The 18,788-nt window shown below is 40.3% G+C and overlaps 1 protein-coding gene across 1 annotated transcript in view; it reads right to left on the bottom strand.

The window, feature by feature from the left end:
* The window catches only part of si:dkey-12j5.1 (uncharacterized), a 272,001-nt gene that overhangs the window by 63,872 nt on the left and 189,341 nt on the right, over window positions 1-18,788 (bottom strand). The window contains exon 9 of the mRNA XM_052016283.1: window positions 17,077-17,130. Coding sequence (XP_051872243.1) covers window positions 17,077-17,130 — 54 coding nt within the window. The remainder of the gene's footprint in view (window positions 1-17,076; window positions 17,131-18,788) is intronic.

Raw genomic sequence — 18,788 nt, 5'->3', positions numbered from 1 at the left:
ACTGGAGAATGAGGGGTCCAGTACATATGAAGAAATAAAAGAAATATTAGGTGAGGTAGAGGGGAGATAGCCAGTATTAAGAGGTAGGAGGGAGGGGTGAGGCAGGGGCTGGCAGACAATAGGTGGAACTAGGTGAGGAGGGGAATGACATGCAATCGAGCCAGATGGGGGAGAGGGAGGGGTGGAGCTGAGAGTCAGTGGCAGACTACATAGAATGTTTGAAGGGACTTGACTGTCCATGTACACAAGTCCCTGAAAGCTAACAAGAGTAAAGATGTCTTACTACAATTGTATAAGGCATTGGTGAAAGTACACTGGGAATTTTGTAAAAAAATTTTGGCCTCTTTACTGAAAAAGGAATAAAATCAGTATTGAGGGAGGTTCCTTGGATGGTATGTCTGTCGTATTAGAAAAGTCACCATGGTGTAGCCAGCAACCTGGGTTCAATCCTGATCTCTGTGTGTAAATTGCACATTCTCCCTGGACCCTGAGTTTCCCCTGGGTGCTCCTGTTTCTTTCCATGTCCCAAGTATGTGTTTTCAATACTGTAAATGCTCTCACGTTGATGGGTGGTGGGAGAATTAGGCTGGAGCTGATGGGCATGTGAGAAGGAATAGGGTAGACAGATAGGGTAGGCAAAAGGCAGGTAACTATAGGCCAGTGAGCTTAATGTCTGTAGTCGGGAAAATGCTTGAAGCTACCATTAAGGAAGAAATAGCAAGACATCTGGATAGAAGTGGTGCCATCATGAAGGACAGTTCCTGTTTGACAAACTTACTTGAGTTCTTTGAGGATATAATGAGCACAGTGGATAGAGGGGAAGAGGTGGAGGTTGTATACTTGGATTTCTGGAAGGCGTTTGATAAGGTACCACATAAAAGACTTATCCATAAGATAAGGGTGCATCGAGTTGGGGGTAATGTTTTAGCATGGATAGAGGATTGGTTAACCAATAGAAGGCAGAGAGTTGGGAGAAATTGGTGTTTCTCTGGTTGGCAATGAGTGGTGAGCGGGGTGCCGCAAGGGTCGGTGCTGGGCCCGCAACTGTTCATGATATACATTAACCATTTGGAAGAGGGGACTGAGTGTAGCATATCTAAGTTTGCTGAGTGGAAAAGCAAATTGTGCACAGGATGCAAAGAATCTGCAGAGAGATATAGATAGGTTAAGTGAGTGGGCAAGGGTCTGGCAGCTGGAGTACAATGCTGGTAAATGCAAAGTCATCCACTTTGGAAGGAAAAATAGAAGATTAGATTATTATTTAAGTGGTGAAAGATTGTGGCATGCTGTTGTGCAGAGGGACCTGGGAGTGCTTGTGCATAAATCGCAAAAGGTTGGTTTACAGGTGCAACAGGTTATCAATAAGGTAAATGGAATGTTGGCCTTCATTGCTAGAGGGATTGAATTTAAGAACAGGGAGGTTATGCTGCAACTGTACAGGGTACTGGTGAGGCTGCACCAGGAGTACTGTATGCAGTTCTGGTCTCCTTACTTGAGAAAAGATATACTGTCTTTGGAGGCGGTGCAGAGGAGGTTCACCAGGTTGATTCCAGAGATGAGGGGGTTAGCCTATGAGGAGAGATTGAGTCACCTGGGACTATACTCGCTGGAATTCAGAAGAATGAGAGGGGATCTCATAGAAACATATGACATTATGAAAGGGATAGATAAGATAGAGGCAGGAAGGTTGTTTCCACCGGTAAGTGAGATTAGAAATAGGGGACATAGCCTCAAGATTCGGGGGAATAGTTTCAGGATGGAGATGAGGAGAAACTGCTTTTCCCAGAGAGTAGTGAATCTGTGGAATTCTCTGCCCAGGGAAGCAGTAGAGGCTATCTCATGAAATATATTTAAGACACAGTTAGATAGATTTTTGCATAGTTGGGAAATTAAGGGTTAGGGGGAGAAGGCAGGTAGGTGGAGTTGAGTCCATGGCCAGATCAGCCATGATCTTATTGAATGGCGGAGCAGGCTCAACGGGCCAGATAGCCTACTCCTGCTCCTTTCTTATGTTCTTATGATATAAAAGGGGGAAATGGGATTTCCCTGAGAGCTGGCACACACTTGATGGGGCAAGTGGCTTCCTTCTGTATCATTAGGTAATTCAAAATAAGTGACTGAGTAGGCTAGGTCTTTGTTCTCTAAAGCTCGGAAGAATGAGAGGAGTGACATTGAAGCATACAACATTCATTGAGGGCTCAACTGGGTGGATACTGGAGGCTGTTCCCCCCGGCTGAGAAGTCGAGAACTAGGAGTCACAGTCTCAAAATAATGATTAGGCCATTAAGAAATGAAGTGATGAGAAATTTCTTCATGCAGAGGGCAGTGAGTCTGCCTGCTGCCCACCCCCCACCCACCCTCCCCCCAGGCTGTGGAAGCTCATTCATGAATGCATTCAAAATAAAGGTTGATGGATTTCTGGATAGTAAAGGAATCAAGTCACAAGGGAAAAAGGCAGGAACATGGTGTCTGAGCTAAAAGATCAGCCATGTTGTTGTTGAAGGTCAGAGCAGGCTTAAGCGACCAAATTGCCTGTGCCTGCTCCTATTTCTACGTTGAGTAAGAGAGGGGTGAGTACAATAGTAATGCACCAAAAATGGGCAAAATTGAATTTCCAGACTGTAAAAATTACAGAGTGAAGTAATGAAAAGGAACAGCTGCGGAAGCTGACAAGTGCTTTCACCGACTCAGGGATACTCTTTTCTGTGATTACTTGGCTTACTTTTTAGCTGGAATATTGGGAAATGACTTCTCAATTTTAAACTAACAAACTGATGAAATAGCTTAATTTTAAATGCTTATAATTTTTCCCATTTCAGCCTTGGTTTCTTGAATCTACTGCTGCAGTTAAGTAGAAAAGGCTCCCAAAGCTACCTAAGATACATAACACTTTCCTGATTAAAAAGGTTGCATTTTATCAGGAAATAAAGTGATTCAGTCAAAAGTGAATAGTACCAAACCATTTACACTAAATTGCTGAGAGATTAAATTCATGTTTCATTCCACAATTTTGCCAATATGTTTAAAGTCGCTGGTGTTAAGGCTTTATCAAAATACAATCATAGTGCTGGATTATAGCTGAGGCCAAGTACTGGATTATAGTTGAGCCCTTTTAACATCCTGTGCCATTCACTAAGATCTATCTCAATTTCACCTTCTGGCATTGCGTCCACATCCTTGAATCCCTTAGTATTCAGAAAACAACTTTATAACTTACCCCTCAGTGACTAGGTATTCACAGCCACTGGCATACAATATACGTCAGATTTACAATCCTTCACATTAAGACATTTCTTCTCATTTCTCACCTAAATGGCCTGACCTTTTTTCAGACATTGATGCCTAATTCTGGATGCCACACTCTGTAAAGAATTCTGTATAAATCAGAAATTGGCTCTCATCTTTCCAAACTAGGAGATATATTCCCTGCCTTTTCACCCTCCTCATAAGATAGTCCCTCATTCCAGAAGTCAGTCAATAAAGCATTTTTTGCACCCCTCTGAGGTTAGTACATGTTTCTTAGATAAGCATATCAAAACTGTAAACCTTATCACTTGCAGTTTCACTGAAGTCCTATATAATTGCAATAATGGTGCAGAGGTTATATGGACTGAATATATCATGAAATAGAACAACAAGCAAGCAGTGTGAATTTTAGGTGTAGCCTCTGTTGGTTCAAAGAACGTGGGCTAACTGTGTATTTGTTCACCCGTTCATGGGTGCAGTCCAACTCTGCCCCCTGGAATCAGCAATGTGTAGGTGTATTTTTTGGAATGACTCCTATTTAAAAATATTGAATTTACTTTATGTACTTAAGTTTGGTTCCATTAACTTCAGTTATTCTTGTTTTGTGCACTGCTAATTTCCAGATTTATACTCTGCCCAGCATTCCAACTATTGCTGGGGAGGCGGTGGGTAGTTCAGCCTATTTAAAAATCCATAAGCATTTTCTGTTCCTTGTTTCTTACCTTCATCCAAACCAATTCTACATCACCCTTCTCTCTCTGTTCTTTATTAAATTGTTTATTACCAAGGCTAACCATCCACTCCCACCAATACTTAAAAGTTAAGCATTCTGGAATATTTAGTTCCCAACCTTGTTTACTCCACCCATGTCTCTGTAATTAGTTATAGCCCATTTATTTCAGTCTGTGCTATTACTTGACCTAAAATAAAAGCAAAAAACTGTTGGAAATACTCAGCAGGTCGGGCTGCATCTGTGGGTAGAGAAACAGAGGTAACATTTCAGGTGGAAGAACTAAGAAGGAGACAAAAATAAAAATGGAGACACAAGAGATTCTGCAGATGCTGGAACATGATGAAGGGTCTCGACCCAATATGTTGACTGTTTATTTCCCTCCATAGATGCTGCCAGACCTGCTGAGTTCCTCCAGCATTTTGTGTGTATTGCTGAAGGAGACAAAAATAGCTTGTTAAACTGCAGTCAGGGTGGGGGAATGTCTCTGATAAGGTAAAATTAGGGTGACCATGGAGACAGGCTGTTAACAAGGGTATCTGGTCAATGAGTGAATGGGAGCAGTTAGAGAGCGAGGACATGGACAAAAGAATGTAAGAGTTGCAAAATGCAGAGCAGCAAGACATGCTTGGTAGGTTTGGCTGGACATTTCCTCCACTCCCAGACAAAAAAAAATGTTAAAAAAGCATTAAAAAGGTAAATAAACAAACAAGCTGAGCTAATTAGTTGACCCAGTTGTTTGTGAATATCCTAGATATAAAAATATTGCATTTTTTTGCTTGTCTTCTGTTAGATAATCTGTCATTTATCTTTAAGTGCTCTGAACTGTCCTCACCCACTATTTTTTCTTTTAGCTTTGTCTTATCTCTGCCTGTTCCTGAACCCTATTCCAAAACCTTCTACCCCACTTTATTGGTTAAAAAGGTAGTAAAATAGCACATTTTGCTTAACAAGTTATGAATGAATTCCAAATGACAATAAGAAATAAAAATGAAATCTATCTGCTTCCTATAAAAAGAAATAGACATTTTCTTGCAATGACATGATATGCTCATCTGAGTGACAGTCTAGCTATCAAAAGCTCATGATGGCTTGGCACTGATACAAATTGAAGTTGATGACTAGTTCAGAACATCTGCCATCAATGCAATCCTGCTCTGTGGTACAAAAATAAATTTAAGAGACCAAATGTTGATGGCAAGGTGCAATAGTTTATCACCAGCATGAAGTATAATTTATCACATTAAATGATGTCAAAATTAGCTATTCTTGTCACAAATAGTTTTGGACACATTTTACTACAGTCTTCAAGTAAAGTGTAAGAAATGGATTCGTACATGGATAGGAAAGGTGTAGACATATAAACAGGATCGTAAGAGGCTCCAGAGGATTGTAGGCTCAGCCACCATTGAGGACATCTTCAAGAGGCAGTGCCTCAAGAGACTGCATCCATCACTAAGGACCCTCACCATCCGTGACATGCCCTCTTCTTGTTACTACCATTGGGGAGGAGGTACAGGAGCCTGAAGACCAACACTCAACGATTTAGGAACAGCTTCTTCCCCTCCGCCATCAGATTTCTGAACGGTCCATGAACCCGTGATCACTATTTCATTATTACTTTTTTTTGCACTATTTATTTACTTTGTAATTTATAGCAATGTCTTTACGCTGTACCTCTGCTGCAAAACAACAAATTTCACAACAGTGATAATAAACCTGATTCTGCTTCCGATTCTGACATACATAGGCCAAACATGGACAACTGGGACTAACTTAGGTTGGTACCTTGGTCAGTACGTATGAGTTGGGCCGAAGGGCCTGTTTCCGTGCTGCATTACTCTATGACTCTAAACAAGCTACTAGCTACCAACTGATTTTTCTGATTTATCATGTCATTAAATTACTTAGATGTTGATTATTTTTAAAAAATCTGTTAAATAATACAAAATTTAGGACACTGAATAAGGTGATTCGTGTTTGTGGCAGCCAAGAAAGATCTACCCACCTGACCCTACCTTCCAGCACTTGATCCATAGCCCTGCGGGTCACAGCTCTTTAACTACATATCCAAGTGGTTGATGAGGGCTTCTGCCTCTGCCATCTTTTCATGTAGTGAGATCCAGACCCTTATCACCCTCTGGCTGAAAAAGTTTTTACACTAAACCCTTTCTCCAATCACTCAAAAAAAAACAGCTACAGATTTAAATTTCTCTGCAAAGAGAAATAGGTCCTTTCTATTTACTCTGTCTAGACCACTCCTAATTTTATACACTTCAATTAAGGCTCCACTCAGCCTTTACTGTTGTAAAAAATAATCTTAACTTAACCGAACTCTCTTCAAAGCTGTAATCAAAGATTTAACTAACAAGGTACATTTCAGTTTGGACAAATAAAGAACTAATTCAATGGTTTTAAATAGGATTTGTTGCAGAAGAAAAAAATTGTGTGTGGTGTGACATATCTAAGGAGGCTAAAATGGGCTGTGCCCCAAAACGATGTGAATATGGTGATAAGCACGTGACCCACACTTGTTCAGCCCAGCACATGCAATGTATAAGATTTGTACTGCCTGTTTATTCCTCAGACTTCAGTGTTCGGCCAGCATCAAGTTCACAGTATTTATTTTATCATATCAGCTGGAGACCCAATTTCATGAGTAGCATGCACTGCTTAAAGCCTGAATACATTGTTTTCAAGTGTAGCTACTCATTCTGCAGGAGATGCAGCTCCCAAGAGATGGCACAATACGGAAGAAAATAGCATCCATAATTTTCTGATGCAGAACTGCAGGCTTTGGTAAAGGAGGTGAAGGAGAGGGGTCCTCCAGATATGCACTGCAAAGGCAGTGGAGGAGACAGCTCTGCCTAATTCCAGCTGGTGAAAGAATCACCCTTTCCAATGTGGCTGCTGGCATGACTACAAATGGGCATTGCAAGCACCACATATCAAAAAAGATGCCAATCATTAGATGTGTTCAAACAATAGGTGCAAGCTAGCCAAATTTTACGACCTAAACCTTTAATTTCAGGAAACGTAGAATGACACCAGTAATTTTGAAAGTGTGGAAAGTGTGGATTCTATTGATGTACCATAGAAATAATGATATGATTGATCTAGCACAAGTTTTCTATAAGGAAACAAGTGAAACAAAATTGAAAACATAGGAACATTAGACGCATCTTCCATTTCCAGCACAGACCGAGCGAAATGCCTTTTTACAACACTTTACAATCACTGAAAGTAATAATCAGGCATAAATAATAATCAGGTCAGCAGCAACACCAAGTTTTCTATGCATAGCACAGAACATGCATTTTTGCTCTAACCCCGAGAGAGAATTCCTTCCATCGGAACACTCAGCTGCCATGACATCTCAAACTCAGATCTAGTTCTCAGCGGATTTGGGTCATTGTGCACTCTGGCTGGTGTCAAGATAAAACTAGGACAAGGTACCAGAACTAAATTTGTGTGTTATTAACAGCCACCAGTGCATGGAGACAGTCATTTCTTACTTGGCCTGGATAAAGCCCCTCCGCTTCAAAGGAGAAAGGCACTACCTATTTCAGGAAGATAATCAGTTAAATATTTCCTAACCAGCATGTACCCAGAGGTTACTTTCATCTATTATTGCTAAGTTCATTGCTGTAAGATTTGAATCATGGCTGCAAAATAAATTTGCTATTTTTAATTTAAAATAATGTGATGTTATTTAGAATGTTAAAAATATTCAAAATCAGAATTTCATTGCAAATTTGAATCTACAATTGCTAAAAAAATTAAAGTTATAGTTAAAATGCATAAGATATGACAGACTGAGGCAAATAAAACATGTGCCAAATGTCAATTAAACAAGAAACATAAAGAGGAAATGCTAAAAATGCTCAGTAGATCAGACAGTATCTGTGTTGATAGAGAAAAATTAAAGGGCCACATCATGCCTCGAACCCTGCTCAGAGTTGCCACCTATCCCTACCCCACATTGGTACTTACCTGGTCTCGATGCAGAGAGTAAATGTTACTGGCTTCAGGGATCCAGAACTAGAGGCAGAGTTTCAGAGGCCTCCAATGCAAAATGAGCAAGTCCCACCCATGAAACCAGCCATGAAAGCAATGACAAAACTTACAGCACAACATCGTGGGCCAAAGTCCCTGTCCCTGTATTGTACTGCTCTATGTTCTAAAACTCCCACAGCAAAGCTCCCATGTTTGCTGGTGTAGCTGTGAAGTATTTTTGAAATTATTCATATTAAAATATTTTTAATTATTTACAATTAAAAGTAAAACTTAAAACCACCTAAAGTAAAAACAAAGTCAAAGTCAAGTTTACAAGACATCTTTATTAGTCACGTGTACATCGAAACACACAGTGAAATGCATCTTTTGCATAGAGTGTGTACATGTATGCACAGTTGCAATGAAAAATTTGCTTGTAGCAGCATCACAGGCACATAGCATCGTATAAGCAGGATTCACAAAAACAAAATAAATTAAACATAAATTATACACAATTAGAACAAAAAAGAGTATTTTAGTGCAAAGTGGTCAGTGTTGTTAAATTAAGGTTTTACTGGTTGGTTCAAGAAACAAATGGTTGAAGGGAAGCAGCTGTTCTTGAACCTGGTGGTGTGGGACTTCAGGCTTCTATACCTCCTGCCCGATGGTAGCTGCGAACAGATGGCATCACCCGGATGGTGGGGATCTTTGATAATAGAACCTCCTTAACCTCCTAAGAAAGTAAAGATGCCGGCATGCCTTCCTTGTGATTGCATCTATGTGCTGGGCCCAGGACAGGTCTTCCGATATGTTAACACCCAGGGATTTAAACCTGCTGACTGTCTCCACTGCTGATCCCCCAATGTAGACTGGCGCATGTTCGCTCTCCTTTCCCTTCCTGAAGTCAACTATCAGCTCTTTTAGTTTTGCTGACGTTGAGCGAGAGATTGTTCTTATAAAATCACTCAACCACTAAACAAATGCAAAATAATTTTTTAATGTAACTTATCTTCCTCTTTGCTTCCTAATCCTTTACTCATCAATCCCCTTTGAAATCAATGGGCACCAGATTCTGGTACAGGATCCAGGAGGTGATTTCCCAGCAGAATCTCAGTAGGTCTGGGCTCTGTCACTGGACCTCAGCCACTCTCTGTGGAGCTCACAGGTGGAGTGAACAGACAGTTTTACCATGACAACAATTTAAGTGATTAACTACCACAGCTTCCATTCATTGCAGCTGACATTAACCCATGAACTATGGCCCATTGTTTCAGGTCAATGACCTTTTGATGATTCGTTTTTTTTCTCTCTGCGAAGAAGGTGCCAGCTTCTCTGAATATTTTGTTTCCAATTCCCAGTTTCTACAGTATTTTACTCTGGTAACAATTTAAGGAAAGTTGGCTAAAGCATGCTGGTCTTGCGTCTGCCATTTTAAGAGGTACCAATGATTAGTTTAACATTTGTAAAGTTGCTTGACATCTGAGGGCTCCTGCAGACCACATTTCCAGATCCTGCACAGCACGGTGTCTCCTATTGTGCATGGCTTCATGTCAGAAATTGTTCCAATGAATATTCTCAATAGTTCAAAAAGTATATTTATGATATGCTGATTTGTTTAAAAAAATTAATGGCAATACTCTTTGAGCCAAAGGATCAAACTGCAAAGTCTCTGAATATGTCCGAAACCTGGGTGCAATATTTACAGTGAAAGCATTACACTTCTCTGAATAATCAGTTATTTAATTTTGCAGACTTTTGTGCACAACAACTTGCCCAAGTTTAATTGACAATTCATTTGTATTTATAATTAAAAGGTAATTCAGTCCATCATATGATTTGAAAAGCTAAATGAGCCACAATGCTCTTAATGGGCTGAACCAAATCCCAAACAAATGTGCAATAATTTCAACAAAACAGCAAACAACAGAAGCAACTTCTACATTTGCATTTTCTCTTTGGAGATCCTGCCTGGTTTCTTAGATAAAAGATCCAGTTGAACTACTTATAGAAAACGGATGATCTCACACATATTTCCTCCTTTTACTGCATGTCTACTCGGACCCCTGACGCCACTCCCCCCCCGCCCCCACACCAAGACAGAACGATGACAGAGTTCCTTGATCTTCACCTTTCATCCCACCATCTCAGCATCAACCTCCTCTATTTCCAACACCATCGTACAACCAGTCACATCTTCCCCTTTTCCCCATCCTTTTTGCTTTCTGCATCAAATGCTCTCTCCAGGGCTCCCTGGTCTGTCCACTGGCATGTTTCCCTGCAACTAAAGGAGGTATAACACTTGTCCCTTCACCTATCCCCTCCGGGGACCTAAACATCTCTTCCAACCTGGATTATAGCATTTGGTGCCCACAATGTGGGCTCCTTTACAAGGGTGAAACCAAGTGTAGACTTGGCAACAATCTTGCAGAGCACCTGTGCTCTGTGTGCAAGAGCCATCTCAAGCTCCTGGTTGCATGTTACCTTAATCCTCCTTCCTGCTCCCACACCACTATGTTCGTCCTCGGCCTTCTCCATTGCTACAAAGAGTCCAAACGTAAACTAGAGGAGCAGCACCTCATATTTCGTTTGGGTAGCCTAAATCCCAATGGTATGAACATTGAATCTTTTAATTTCAGGTAACCCACATGCCAGGTGCTCTCCTCCCACACACACTTGCCTGTCCACCTAGTTTTCTCTTCCCTTTGTTCATCCCTTCCACCCCTCCTCCCAGCTGTTTCCATCTACTCATCATTCCCTTACCATCTGGTTCCCCCCATCACTTACCAGCTTCTCTCTCACCCCCTTATATACTGCTACATATTGGTAAACTTTCTTGTTCCCTCTCAGTCTTGAAGCAGGGTCTCGTCCCAAAACATCGACTTATACCTTTTGTCGCCACTACTTGACCTGCTGAGTTCTTCCAGCATTTTGTTTTTGTTCAAGATTTCCTAGCATCCTGTTTGACATGTATTCCTTGATCACACCACCAGTTTAGGTCAATTTATCACAATGGAGGGCACAAAGTGGCTGTTTCCATTGCTATGAATAGCAACATATGCACTTCAAAAGTAATCTGTAAATCACTCTGAGCACTCAGGGACGTGGAGAATACTATACAGTTGCAAGTTCTTTCTGCTTCTTTTAATTACTTAGATCTTCACTGAATTTTAATAACATTTCCAAGATTTGTGGTTCTGTTAGATGCTTTGAAGTTCCCTTTCAGAAAGAGATGCACAAAAGAAATATACTTGCTTATACAATGATCTTTCCTCAATAATAACATCAGAAGGATGGTTGCTGATGATTGCAGTCCATGTTCACTTGCACTAACACCTGTGCAAAATTCATGCTCAGGAGGATAGGTGGAACAAATAACTTTTGGAAAACAAGTGCCAAATAATGATCAGCTCCAAGAAAACTGTGTCTAACCAAACCCCCTTGATCTTCAAAGGCACTATCATTGCCAAATTCTGAACATCAAGATCCTGGAGTTTAACAATGAACTATAATCTAACAAGGCAAACCAAATGTAATAATATGAACACAGGAGTAGGTCAAAGGCTGGCTGTCTGTGCCAAGTGACTCATTCACTGAATCCTCAAATATTTTCACAAGACAGAGGTGGAACATTTTTAAAATAAATATAACCAGGAAATGCTGGAAATATTCTGCAGGTTAGGCAGAATCTATGGAGAGAGAAGAACGAATTTGAGCCACAAACCTATGATTTCACCAGATTTTCACTGAAATATTAGCTCCTTTTCTCCCTCCACAGAGCAGCCTAACTTGCTGAGTATTTCCAGCCTTTTCTGTTTTGATTTCAGATTTCCAGCACTTTCTACACCCCTGGATGAGTGCAGATCCAAAAGAAAAGCCATTCAAGCAGCTTAACACAACCTAAGGCACGATTCATCAGGATGTTGCCTTGAATGGAGGCTTTACTCAGTAGAGATTGGATTGGCTGGGTTTATTCTCACTGGAACATAGAAAGCTTATAGAGGTTAATAAAATTACGAGGGGCATAGATAGGTAGATAGTCAGAATATTTTTCCAAGAGTGGGGAAGTCTAAAACCATAGAGCACAGATTTAAGGTGAGAGGGGGAGAAATTTAAAGGAGATCTGAGGGGCAAGGTTTTCACACTGACAGTGCTGGTTATATGGAACAAGCTGCAAAAGGAAGTGGTAGAGGCAGATACAATTAGAATGTCTCTGAAAGGTACTTAGACAGGTACTTGGATAGGAAAGGTGTAGGGGGATACGGGCATAATGCAGGCAAATGGGATTAGTGTAGTTAAGCATCGCGGTTGGTATGGACGAGTTGGGTTGAAGGACCCATTTCCGTGCAGTACAACCCTATAACAAAGCAGCCAGTTTGATTGGCACCCCACATTCATCAGTCCAAGTATTTCTCCCTCCAAAGTGTAGTCAGGACTATCTGCACAGGTGTCCTTGCTGCACAAATATGAATATAACCATTTTTAATGGGTTCCAGAGAAACCATTAATGTCTGCACTTGAAAATATCATGTACTGGAAATGACATAGGGTCTCCAGCTTTGACATTACATAACTCTACAATTTGTACCCAGGTAATTTACCAAGACTTCTTCCACAACTCCTTTCATCATACAACCACTGAAAGAAAAGGGCAATGGGTGCTTGGGAACACCACTGCCTGCAAGTTCTTTTCAGAGCAAGTTCCTCCCTGAGGCACTGTTTGGAAAAATACGGCTTTGACGTTGCTGGATCAAAATCCCAGAATTCCCATTCAAGCAGCATTTTGGGAATACCTTCACCATGAGAAGTCTTGTACTCAAGCAGAAGTTCATCATCATCCTTTTGAGGGAAATGTGAGAATATGCATAAAATGCTGGCTTTGGCCACATCCCCAGAACAACTAAACATAAGTCAAACAAGCAAGAGGCCATCATTGGTAATGGTGGGAGCTCTGGAGCATATCTTCCATCAACACTTCTGGGAGAAAATAAATGTGATGACGTCAATACTTTCTTTTATTCTCATGTATCGGCAATACTATCATTGAAGGTAGGGGCATTCATGAAGACACTTCCTCTCCTTAGAGTTTTCCTTGTCCGCCATTATTGGATGTGGCAAACTGCAGAATTTTGGCCTGATCTATTGGTTATGTGAGTGTTTGGTTCTATTTCCTGTGTGCTGCCTAGTCCAGAAACGTCACCATTCCATGACAATCATGTGGTGAAGGAAGTGACATCGTCAGGATGTGAAGGCCAGTCACACGATCTCCCCAATGCACCGATGATCAGCAAGTGGCATGGTGCCGTCATGGGTTGACCTGGTGAACTCAGTTGAGACTTGAGTTAGATGATCCAGCCCATTATGAACAAGACAAGTTCAAAATTTGGCAATGAAGCAATACAAGGTTTCAGCTGATGTGAGCAACTTTAAATAAATGTCTGATATGGTGCAGATGGATCGAACAATAAGCATTTATACCTGTTGTGTGCCAGGTGCATTTGAGTTGTCAGGGGTAGCAGATGAAGAACAACTGGTGGCAGTCAAGGTGTCAAAATACCCTTCCAGTATTCAAGGTTCAGAGGAGGAGAAGTTTGGTGTTTAGCTGATTAGTTACGTTGAATGATAATTAGAAGGTTGATCAAACAATCTACAGGTAGAAACTGTATTATTTGACCCCAGGATGTGTATCAGTCTTACAGAAACTTAACAACAATAGTTTTTGAGCTGCTTTGCTATCTAAAGGCTAATGACTAAATGCTGACTATCTGTGGGCACCATAAAATGTAATCATTGGAATATTTTGCCTCTACATTTGCATGTTGGACAGGTCAAAGAGAAGGGAAGGAAGTGAAGCCCAATTTGCCATTAGCCTTCCCCCATTATGTAGCAACAATGTACAAAAAGGACGAATCAGAACATACCTAATGTTGTTTAGTTGCCTGGACAAAATTTCTACTGCTCCACAAACACTGATCCATTATCCACTATCCTCTGAAAACCACAATGACCCTTTTGATGAAAAGTAATCAACCCAAGCTATTAACTCTGCTTCTCTCTCTGCAGATGTCACCTGACCTGCTGAGTGATCCAGCATTTCTGCTTCTAGTCCAATATCCAAAGGGGTTGGTTCAAGGCTATCTTCCATTTACAATGCTCTTTGAGCATTCTCTTGTGAGATGTAACACAAGTTAGATGTCAAATGGTTTACCCTCAAAATACCTCGCAGCTGATTGAATGTACATTGCCAGCGGACTTGAGAAAGTAAGAATAAACTCAAACTTCTACCTCTAGGTCCTTGCTTTGGTTAAATGATGCTGCCACAAGGATCAAATTCACATAATTTCCCATGTCAAATATCTGATGACTACTTTTGATTGTGGATTATATACCAACACCCAGGAATCTAGAATGCACTGCTTGATTGGGTGGTGGAGGCAGGTACTCACACAACATTTAACAAGTATGTAGACAATCACTGGAATTGCCAAGGCATTGGAGGCTATGGGCCAAGTGTTGGATAATGGGATGAGTCTCGGTGGTTACTTGATGATCAGCATGGACATGGTGGGCTAAAGGGCCAGTTTCTATGCTGTATGACTCTATGACATTGTGGCCTGTTCACTGGAGCTGACTGACTGCAGTAAAAAAGTTAATAGTAGGGAAGTTGACCCAGACAAGGAGATTGACATTGGTTCACTTAATTTGCAGAGTCAGGTTTGTCAATGTTCTGGGGTGCCTAATGTAGATAATCCATGTCTTCAAAGCATATAGGAGGATATCACTCTGCTCAGTAAACCATGAGAGAGGTGAGTTTGAGGCCTTGGTCTTTGAACACACTTTATGTCAGATGGCCAAAGGCTGCCACACTGGAGGAGGTGTGGAATTACAACATCGTCTTCATTGAGAGAAGGTTCCTGGAAACCAATTACTGCAAACAGTAAATGCCAAATGGAAGGAAATGGATGAAGATCTGAAGAATTACTTGTGAAAGCCTTCCAAAAGCCTTTGGCAAAAGACTTCAAGGAAATAGTTTGAGAAAGATAAAAATGAGAGTTCCAAATGCATGCAAGGATCTACTCATAGATAGATACAAACTGGATTTCATAAATAAGAAACTAAGAACAAAAGAAACGGGAGAAAATGTAGGCTATTTCACTAGCCCATGGATGATCTTCCACCTCAACTTCATTTTTCTGCACTGTATCCCCATATCCCTTTAATTCCTTTATTATTCAGATTTTTTTCAATCTCAGTTTTGAATACATTTAGCAACTCCACTGCCTTGGTAGAAAATTCCAAAGATTCACCATCCTTTGAGTGAAGAATTCTTTCTGCATCTTAGTGCTAAATGACTTACCACTTACTCTAAGACTGTGACCCCCTACTTCTAGATTTGTCAGCCAGGGGAAACATCCAGTTAGCCCACTAAATATTTTGTATGTTTTGATGAGGTCACCACCTCTCACTCTTCTGAACTCTAAAAGATAGAGGCCTAGCCAACTGAACTTCTCCCCCTAAGGTCTGATCAACCTTTTTAGATAAGAAAACCAAAACTGTACACAATATTCCAGGTACGGTCTCACCAAGGCCCTATATAATTGTAGTAAGCCATTTTTATTCTTGTACCGGAATCCTCTAGCTATAAGGCCAACCTAACACTTGCTTCCCCCATTGGTCTGCTGCACCTGCAGATTTCATTGATCTGTGTGCAAGGACATCCAGGTGTCTTTACCAATGTTACCCAATCTCTCACCACTTAAAACAATACTCAGTAATTTTGTTTCTAATGAAGTGGGTAACCACATATTTTCCCACATTGTACTCCATCTATCATGTTGTTGCCCATTCAGTTACCTTGTCTATAGACTCTTGATGCCTCTTTGCATCCTCATTACAATTCACATTCCTGCTTAGTTTTGTGTCATCAGCAAACTTGGAAACATATGTGGTTCCCTCAGCCAAATCTTTGATTTGTATTACCCCAATTCCACATGTTCTAACTTTGTTCAGCAACCTCCTTCAGAGGATCTTATCAAACACCTATTCAACATTCAAAATTCATCACCTCCACTGGTTCCTGCTCATCTACCCTCATAGATACAAACTCACAGAACATCAATGGACTGGTCAAACATGATTTTGCTTTAACGAAATCATGTTGAAACTATTTAATCATATTATTATTTTCTGAGTGCTTTGGTCATTTATTATAGATTCCAGCATTTTTACAACTACCAGTGTCAGGCCTACTAGTTTTCCATTTTCTCCCTCCTTTTCTTAACTAGTGAGATTACATATTCTGGCTTCCAAACTGCAGCAACCATTCCAGAATCTATCACATTTCAGAGGTGATAACCAGAGCATTCACTATCTCCATAGCCACTCCATTCAAAACTGTGGGATCATCAGATCCTTGGAATATATCAATTCTCAGGTTTACAAACTTCTCTAGTGGTATTTCTTTTCCTTTTTATATACCTATAGAGTAGTTCTTACAATCTTATGATTCTTCTTTGATCATTCTCATACTCTATTTTCCTTTTCTTTATCAATATTTTGGATACGCTTTATTTAAATCCAAAACACTCCAAATATTTAGGCTTTATTTCTTTTTCTTTGTAAGCCTTTCCCTTGGTTTAATATTATCTTTAACCTCCCCTGCAGCCTGTAGTGGGACTACGTTTCTTTGTTGTCTTTGTAGATTAAAATCTCCCATGATTACTGTATTACCCTTGTTATAGGTGCCTCTAATTTCCTCATTAATACTCTGCCCAATAATCACTGCTACTATTCAGAGGCCTATAAATAACAGATTTCAGCCAAAAATAAAAACCACCAAGTGTTTCAGAAAGGGCATAGCATTCCTCTAAAAACCATATCTTCAATGAAAAAGGAAAACACTCCTGAAATGGAAGCAACTTGTACCTTAAGCAACAACAACAAAAAAATTTCATGGTCATTTTCCATCGTTATCCTCTCTTTCAATTACTTTTGTAATTTTCCTGCCTTAGCAGTTTAACAATCTACTTATATTTAAGAAAGGTAAATTTGAGCACCCTACCTGTTTTTTGAACAAAATAGTAAGTATAAAGTTGATTGAGACTGACCTGCACAACTTCATCATCTTCATCCAGAAGTCCCTCGAGTACTTCAATGGCAGTCTGTGATGAAATACAACATAATTATTTTATTGAAATTAATGGAAAATTATATCCAGTTTACACAATGACTCCACACCACTTATTCATAATTCTATAATCATTTCCTATAATGCAAATCAAAAAAACTACAGATGATGGAAATCAGAAGTAAAAACAAAATACAGTAAGCATTCAGCAGGCCAATCAGCATCTGTGGAAAGAGAATCCGAGATAATGTTTCAGGTTGAAGACCAATCATCAAAACAGCTTCAACCTGAAATGTTAACTGTTTCTCTGTCCACAGAGGATGCCTGAACTATTGAGTGTATCCAGCATTTTCTATCTCTATTTCATTGTTTCCTATGAACTTATTTGGAGACTCCTTCAATAATTTCAATTCACTTTCAATTAGTTTCCTCTTCCTTTCCCCTTTCTCCAGTTGATGCTTCTGTACTTCTGGCATGAGGTTCCAATGATGGCAAACAGCCTCTTACCTACATGAAGATGTGTTACAGACTGACATACAACTGATTGCAAGGGCTGTGGGGAGAGCATGAGGAGGAAAGGGAGAGCAGAGGGAGGCTGAAAGAAGGTGTAGTAGAAGGAAGAGGAAAATGAGAAAAGAGAACGGGACGCATGGGAAGTGAATGAGAGAGGGGTGGTGGGATTGACACCACAATGCAGGTTTTTACTTGGAAGTCCTGTGGCATTAAAGTCAGGTAGCTGTTAGCAGACTGAACAAAACAGGCCAGGATATGTATTGTAATTATTTTTAAAATGAAAATTTGCTCTGGAGGAGCAGGGCTCTTCCAATCAAGTCTTGCAAAGGATGTTTGAGCCTTCTCGTTCCTGAATCTTCTTCTATATTCCATCACCTTCAGCCATTTGAAGACAATCTTGGCCCTCCACCTCCCTCATCTTTCTGCAGTATTAACATCACACTGGGGGCCATTCCCTTGTCTACTTGGCAGGGCAGCCACTTGTTGCTTCTGGCATTGTTCTCGCGGCTCCAGCTAGGATACAGTATGTGAAGTTCAGGAGGTAAAATGGCCCAAGCTGTGAATTACAGGCTACTCTGCATTTTACCCACCATCAATACACCCAGAGTAAAATTTTGTGCTGGGATGTGAGTTTCAGAAGATTGCCGGGTGAATTTTGATCACCTTCACAGTTAAAGATCAAATATTCTGAGCCCAAACAGGATTTTGAGCCCATGACGTTTAGGTCTTCTGGTTAGATGAATACCAGACTTAACATCCAAAGGAAATGAAATGCTCTCTGAGCCAATGCTATAAGATAATCATATCTAAGGACTTTCAATACACACTTTAGTCATAAAACGTTAACTATAAAGGTTTGCTGGCTGAACTTTCGTTGCTTAATGAGTTAATCAAATAATCAGTTGATATATTTTAGGTTCTAAGAAATGGAAGATACTTTCATCAATAGTATGTGTTCATTGGGTGTAGTTAAGACAGATTGATAGGTTCTTGATTGGTAAAGGCATTAAGGGTTACAGGAAGAAGGCGGGAGAATAAGGTTGAAAAAAAATCAGCCATGATGGAATGGTGGAGCAGGCTCGATGGATTGAATAGCCTTATTCTGCTTGTACATCTTATGGTCTTATACATAGTGTGACTTCAGGTACAGATGTAAGTAATCTAAGACCTTTTCATAGA

Source organism: Pristis pectinata, chromosome 5 (genome assembly GCF_009764475.1).
Source record: "Pristis pectinata isolate sPriPec2 chromosome 5, sPriPec2.1.pri, whole genome shotgun sequence".
Lineage (NCBI taxonomy): Eukaryota > Metazoa > Chordata > Chondrichthyes > Rhinopristiformes > Pristidae > Pristis > Pristis pectinata.
Note: the sequence above shows the minus strand (reverse complement) of the source record. Positions and strands in the feature narration are given on the sequence as shown.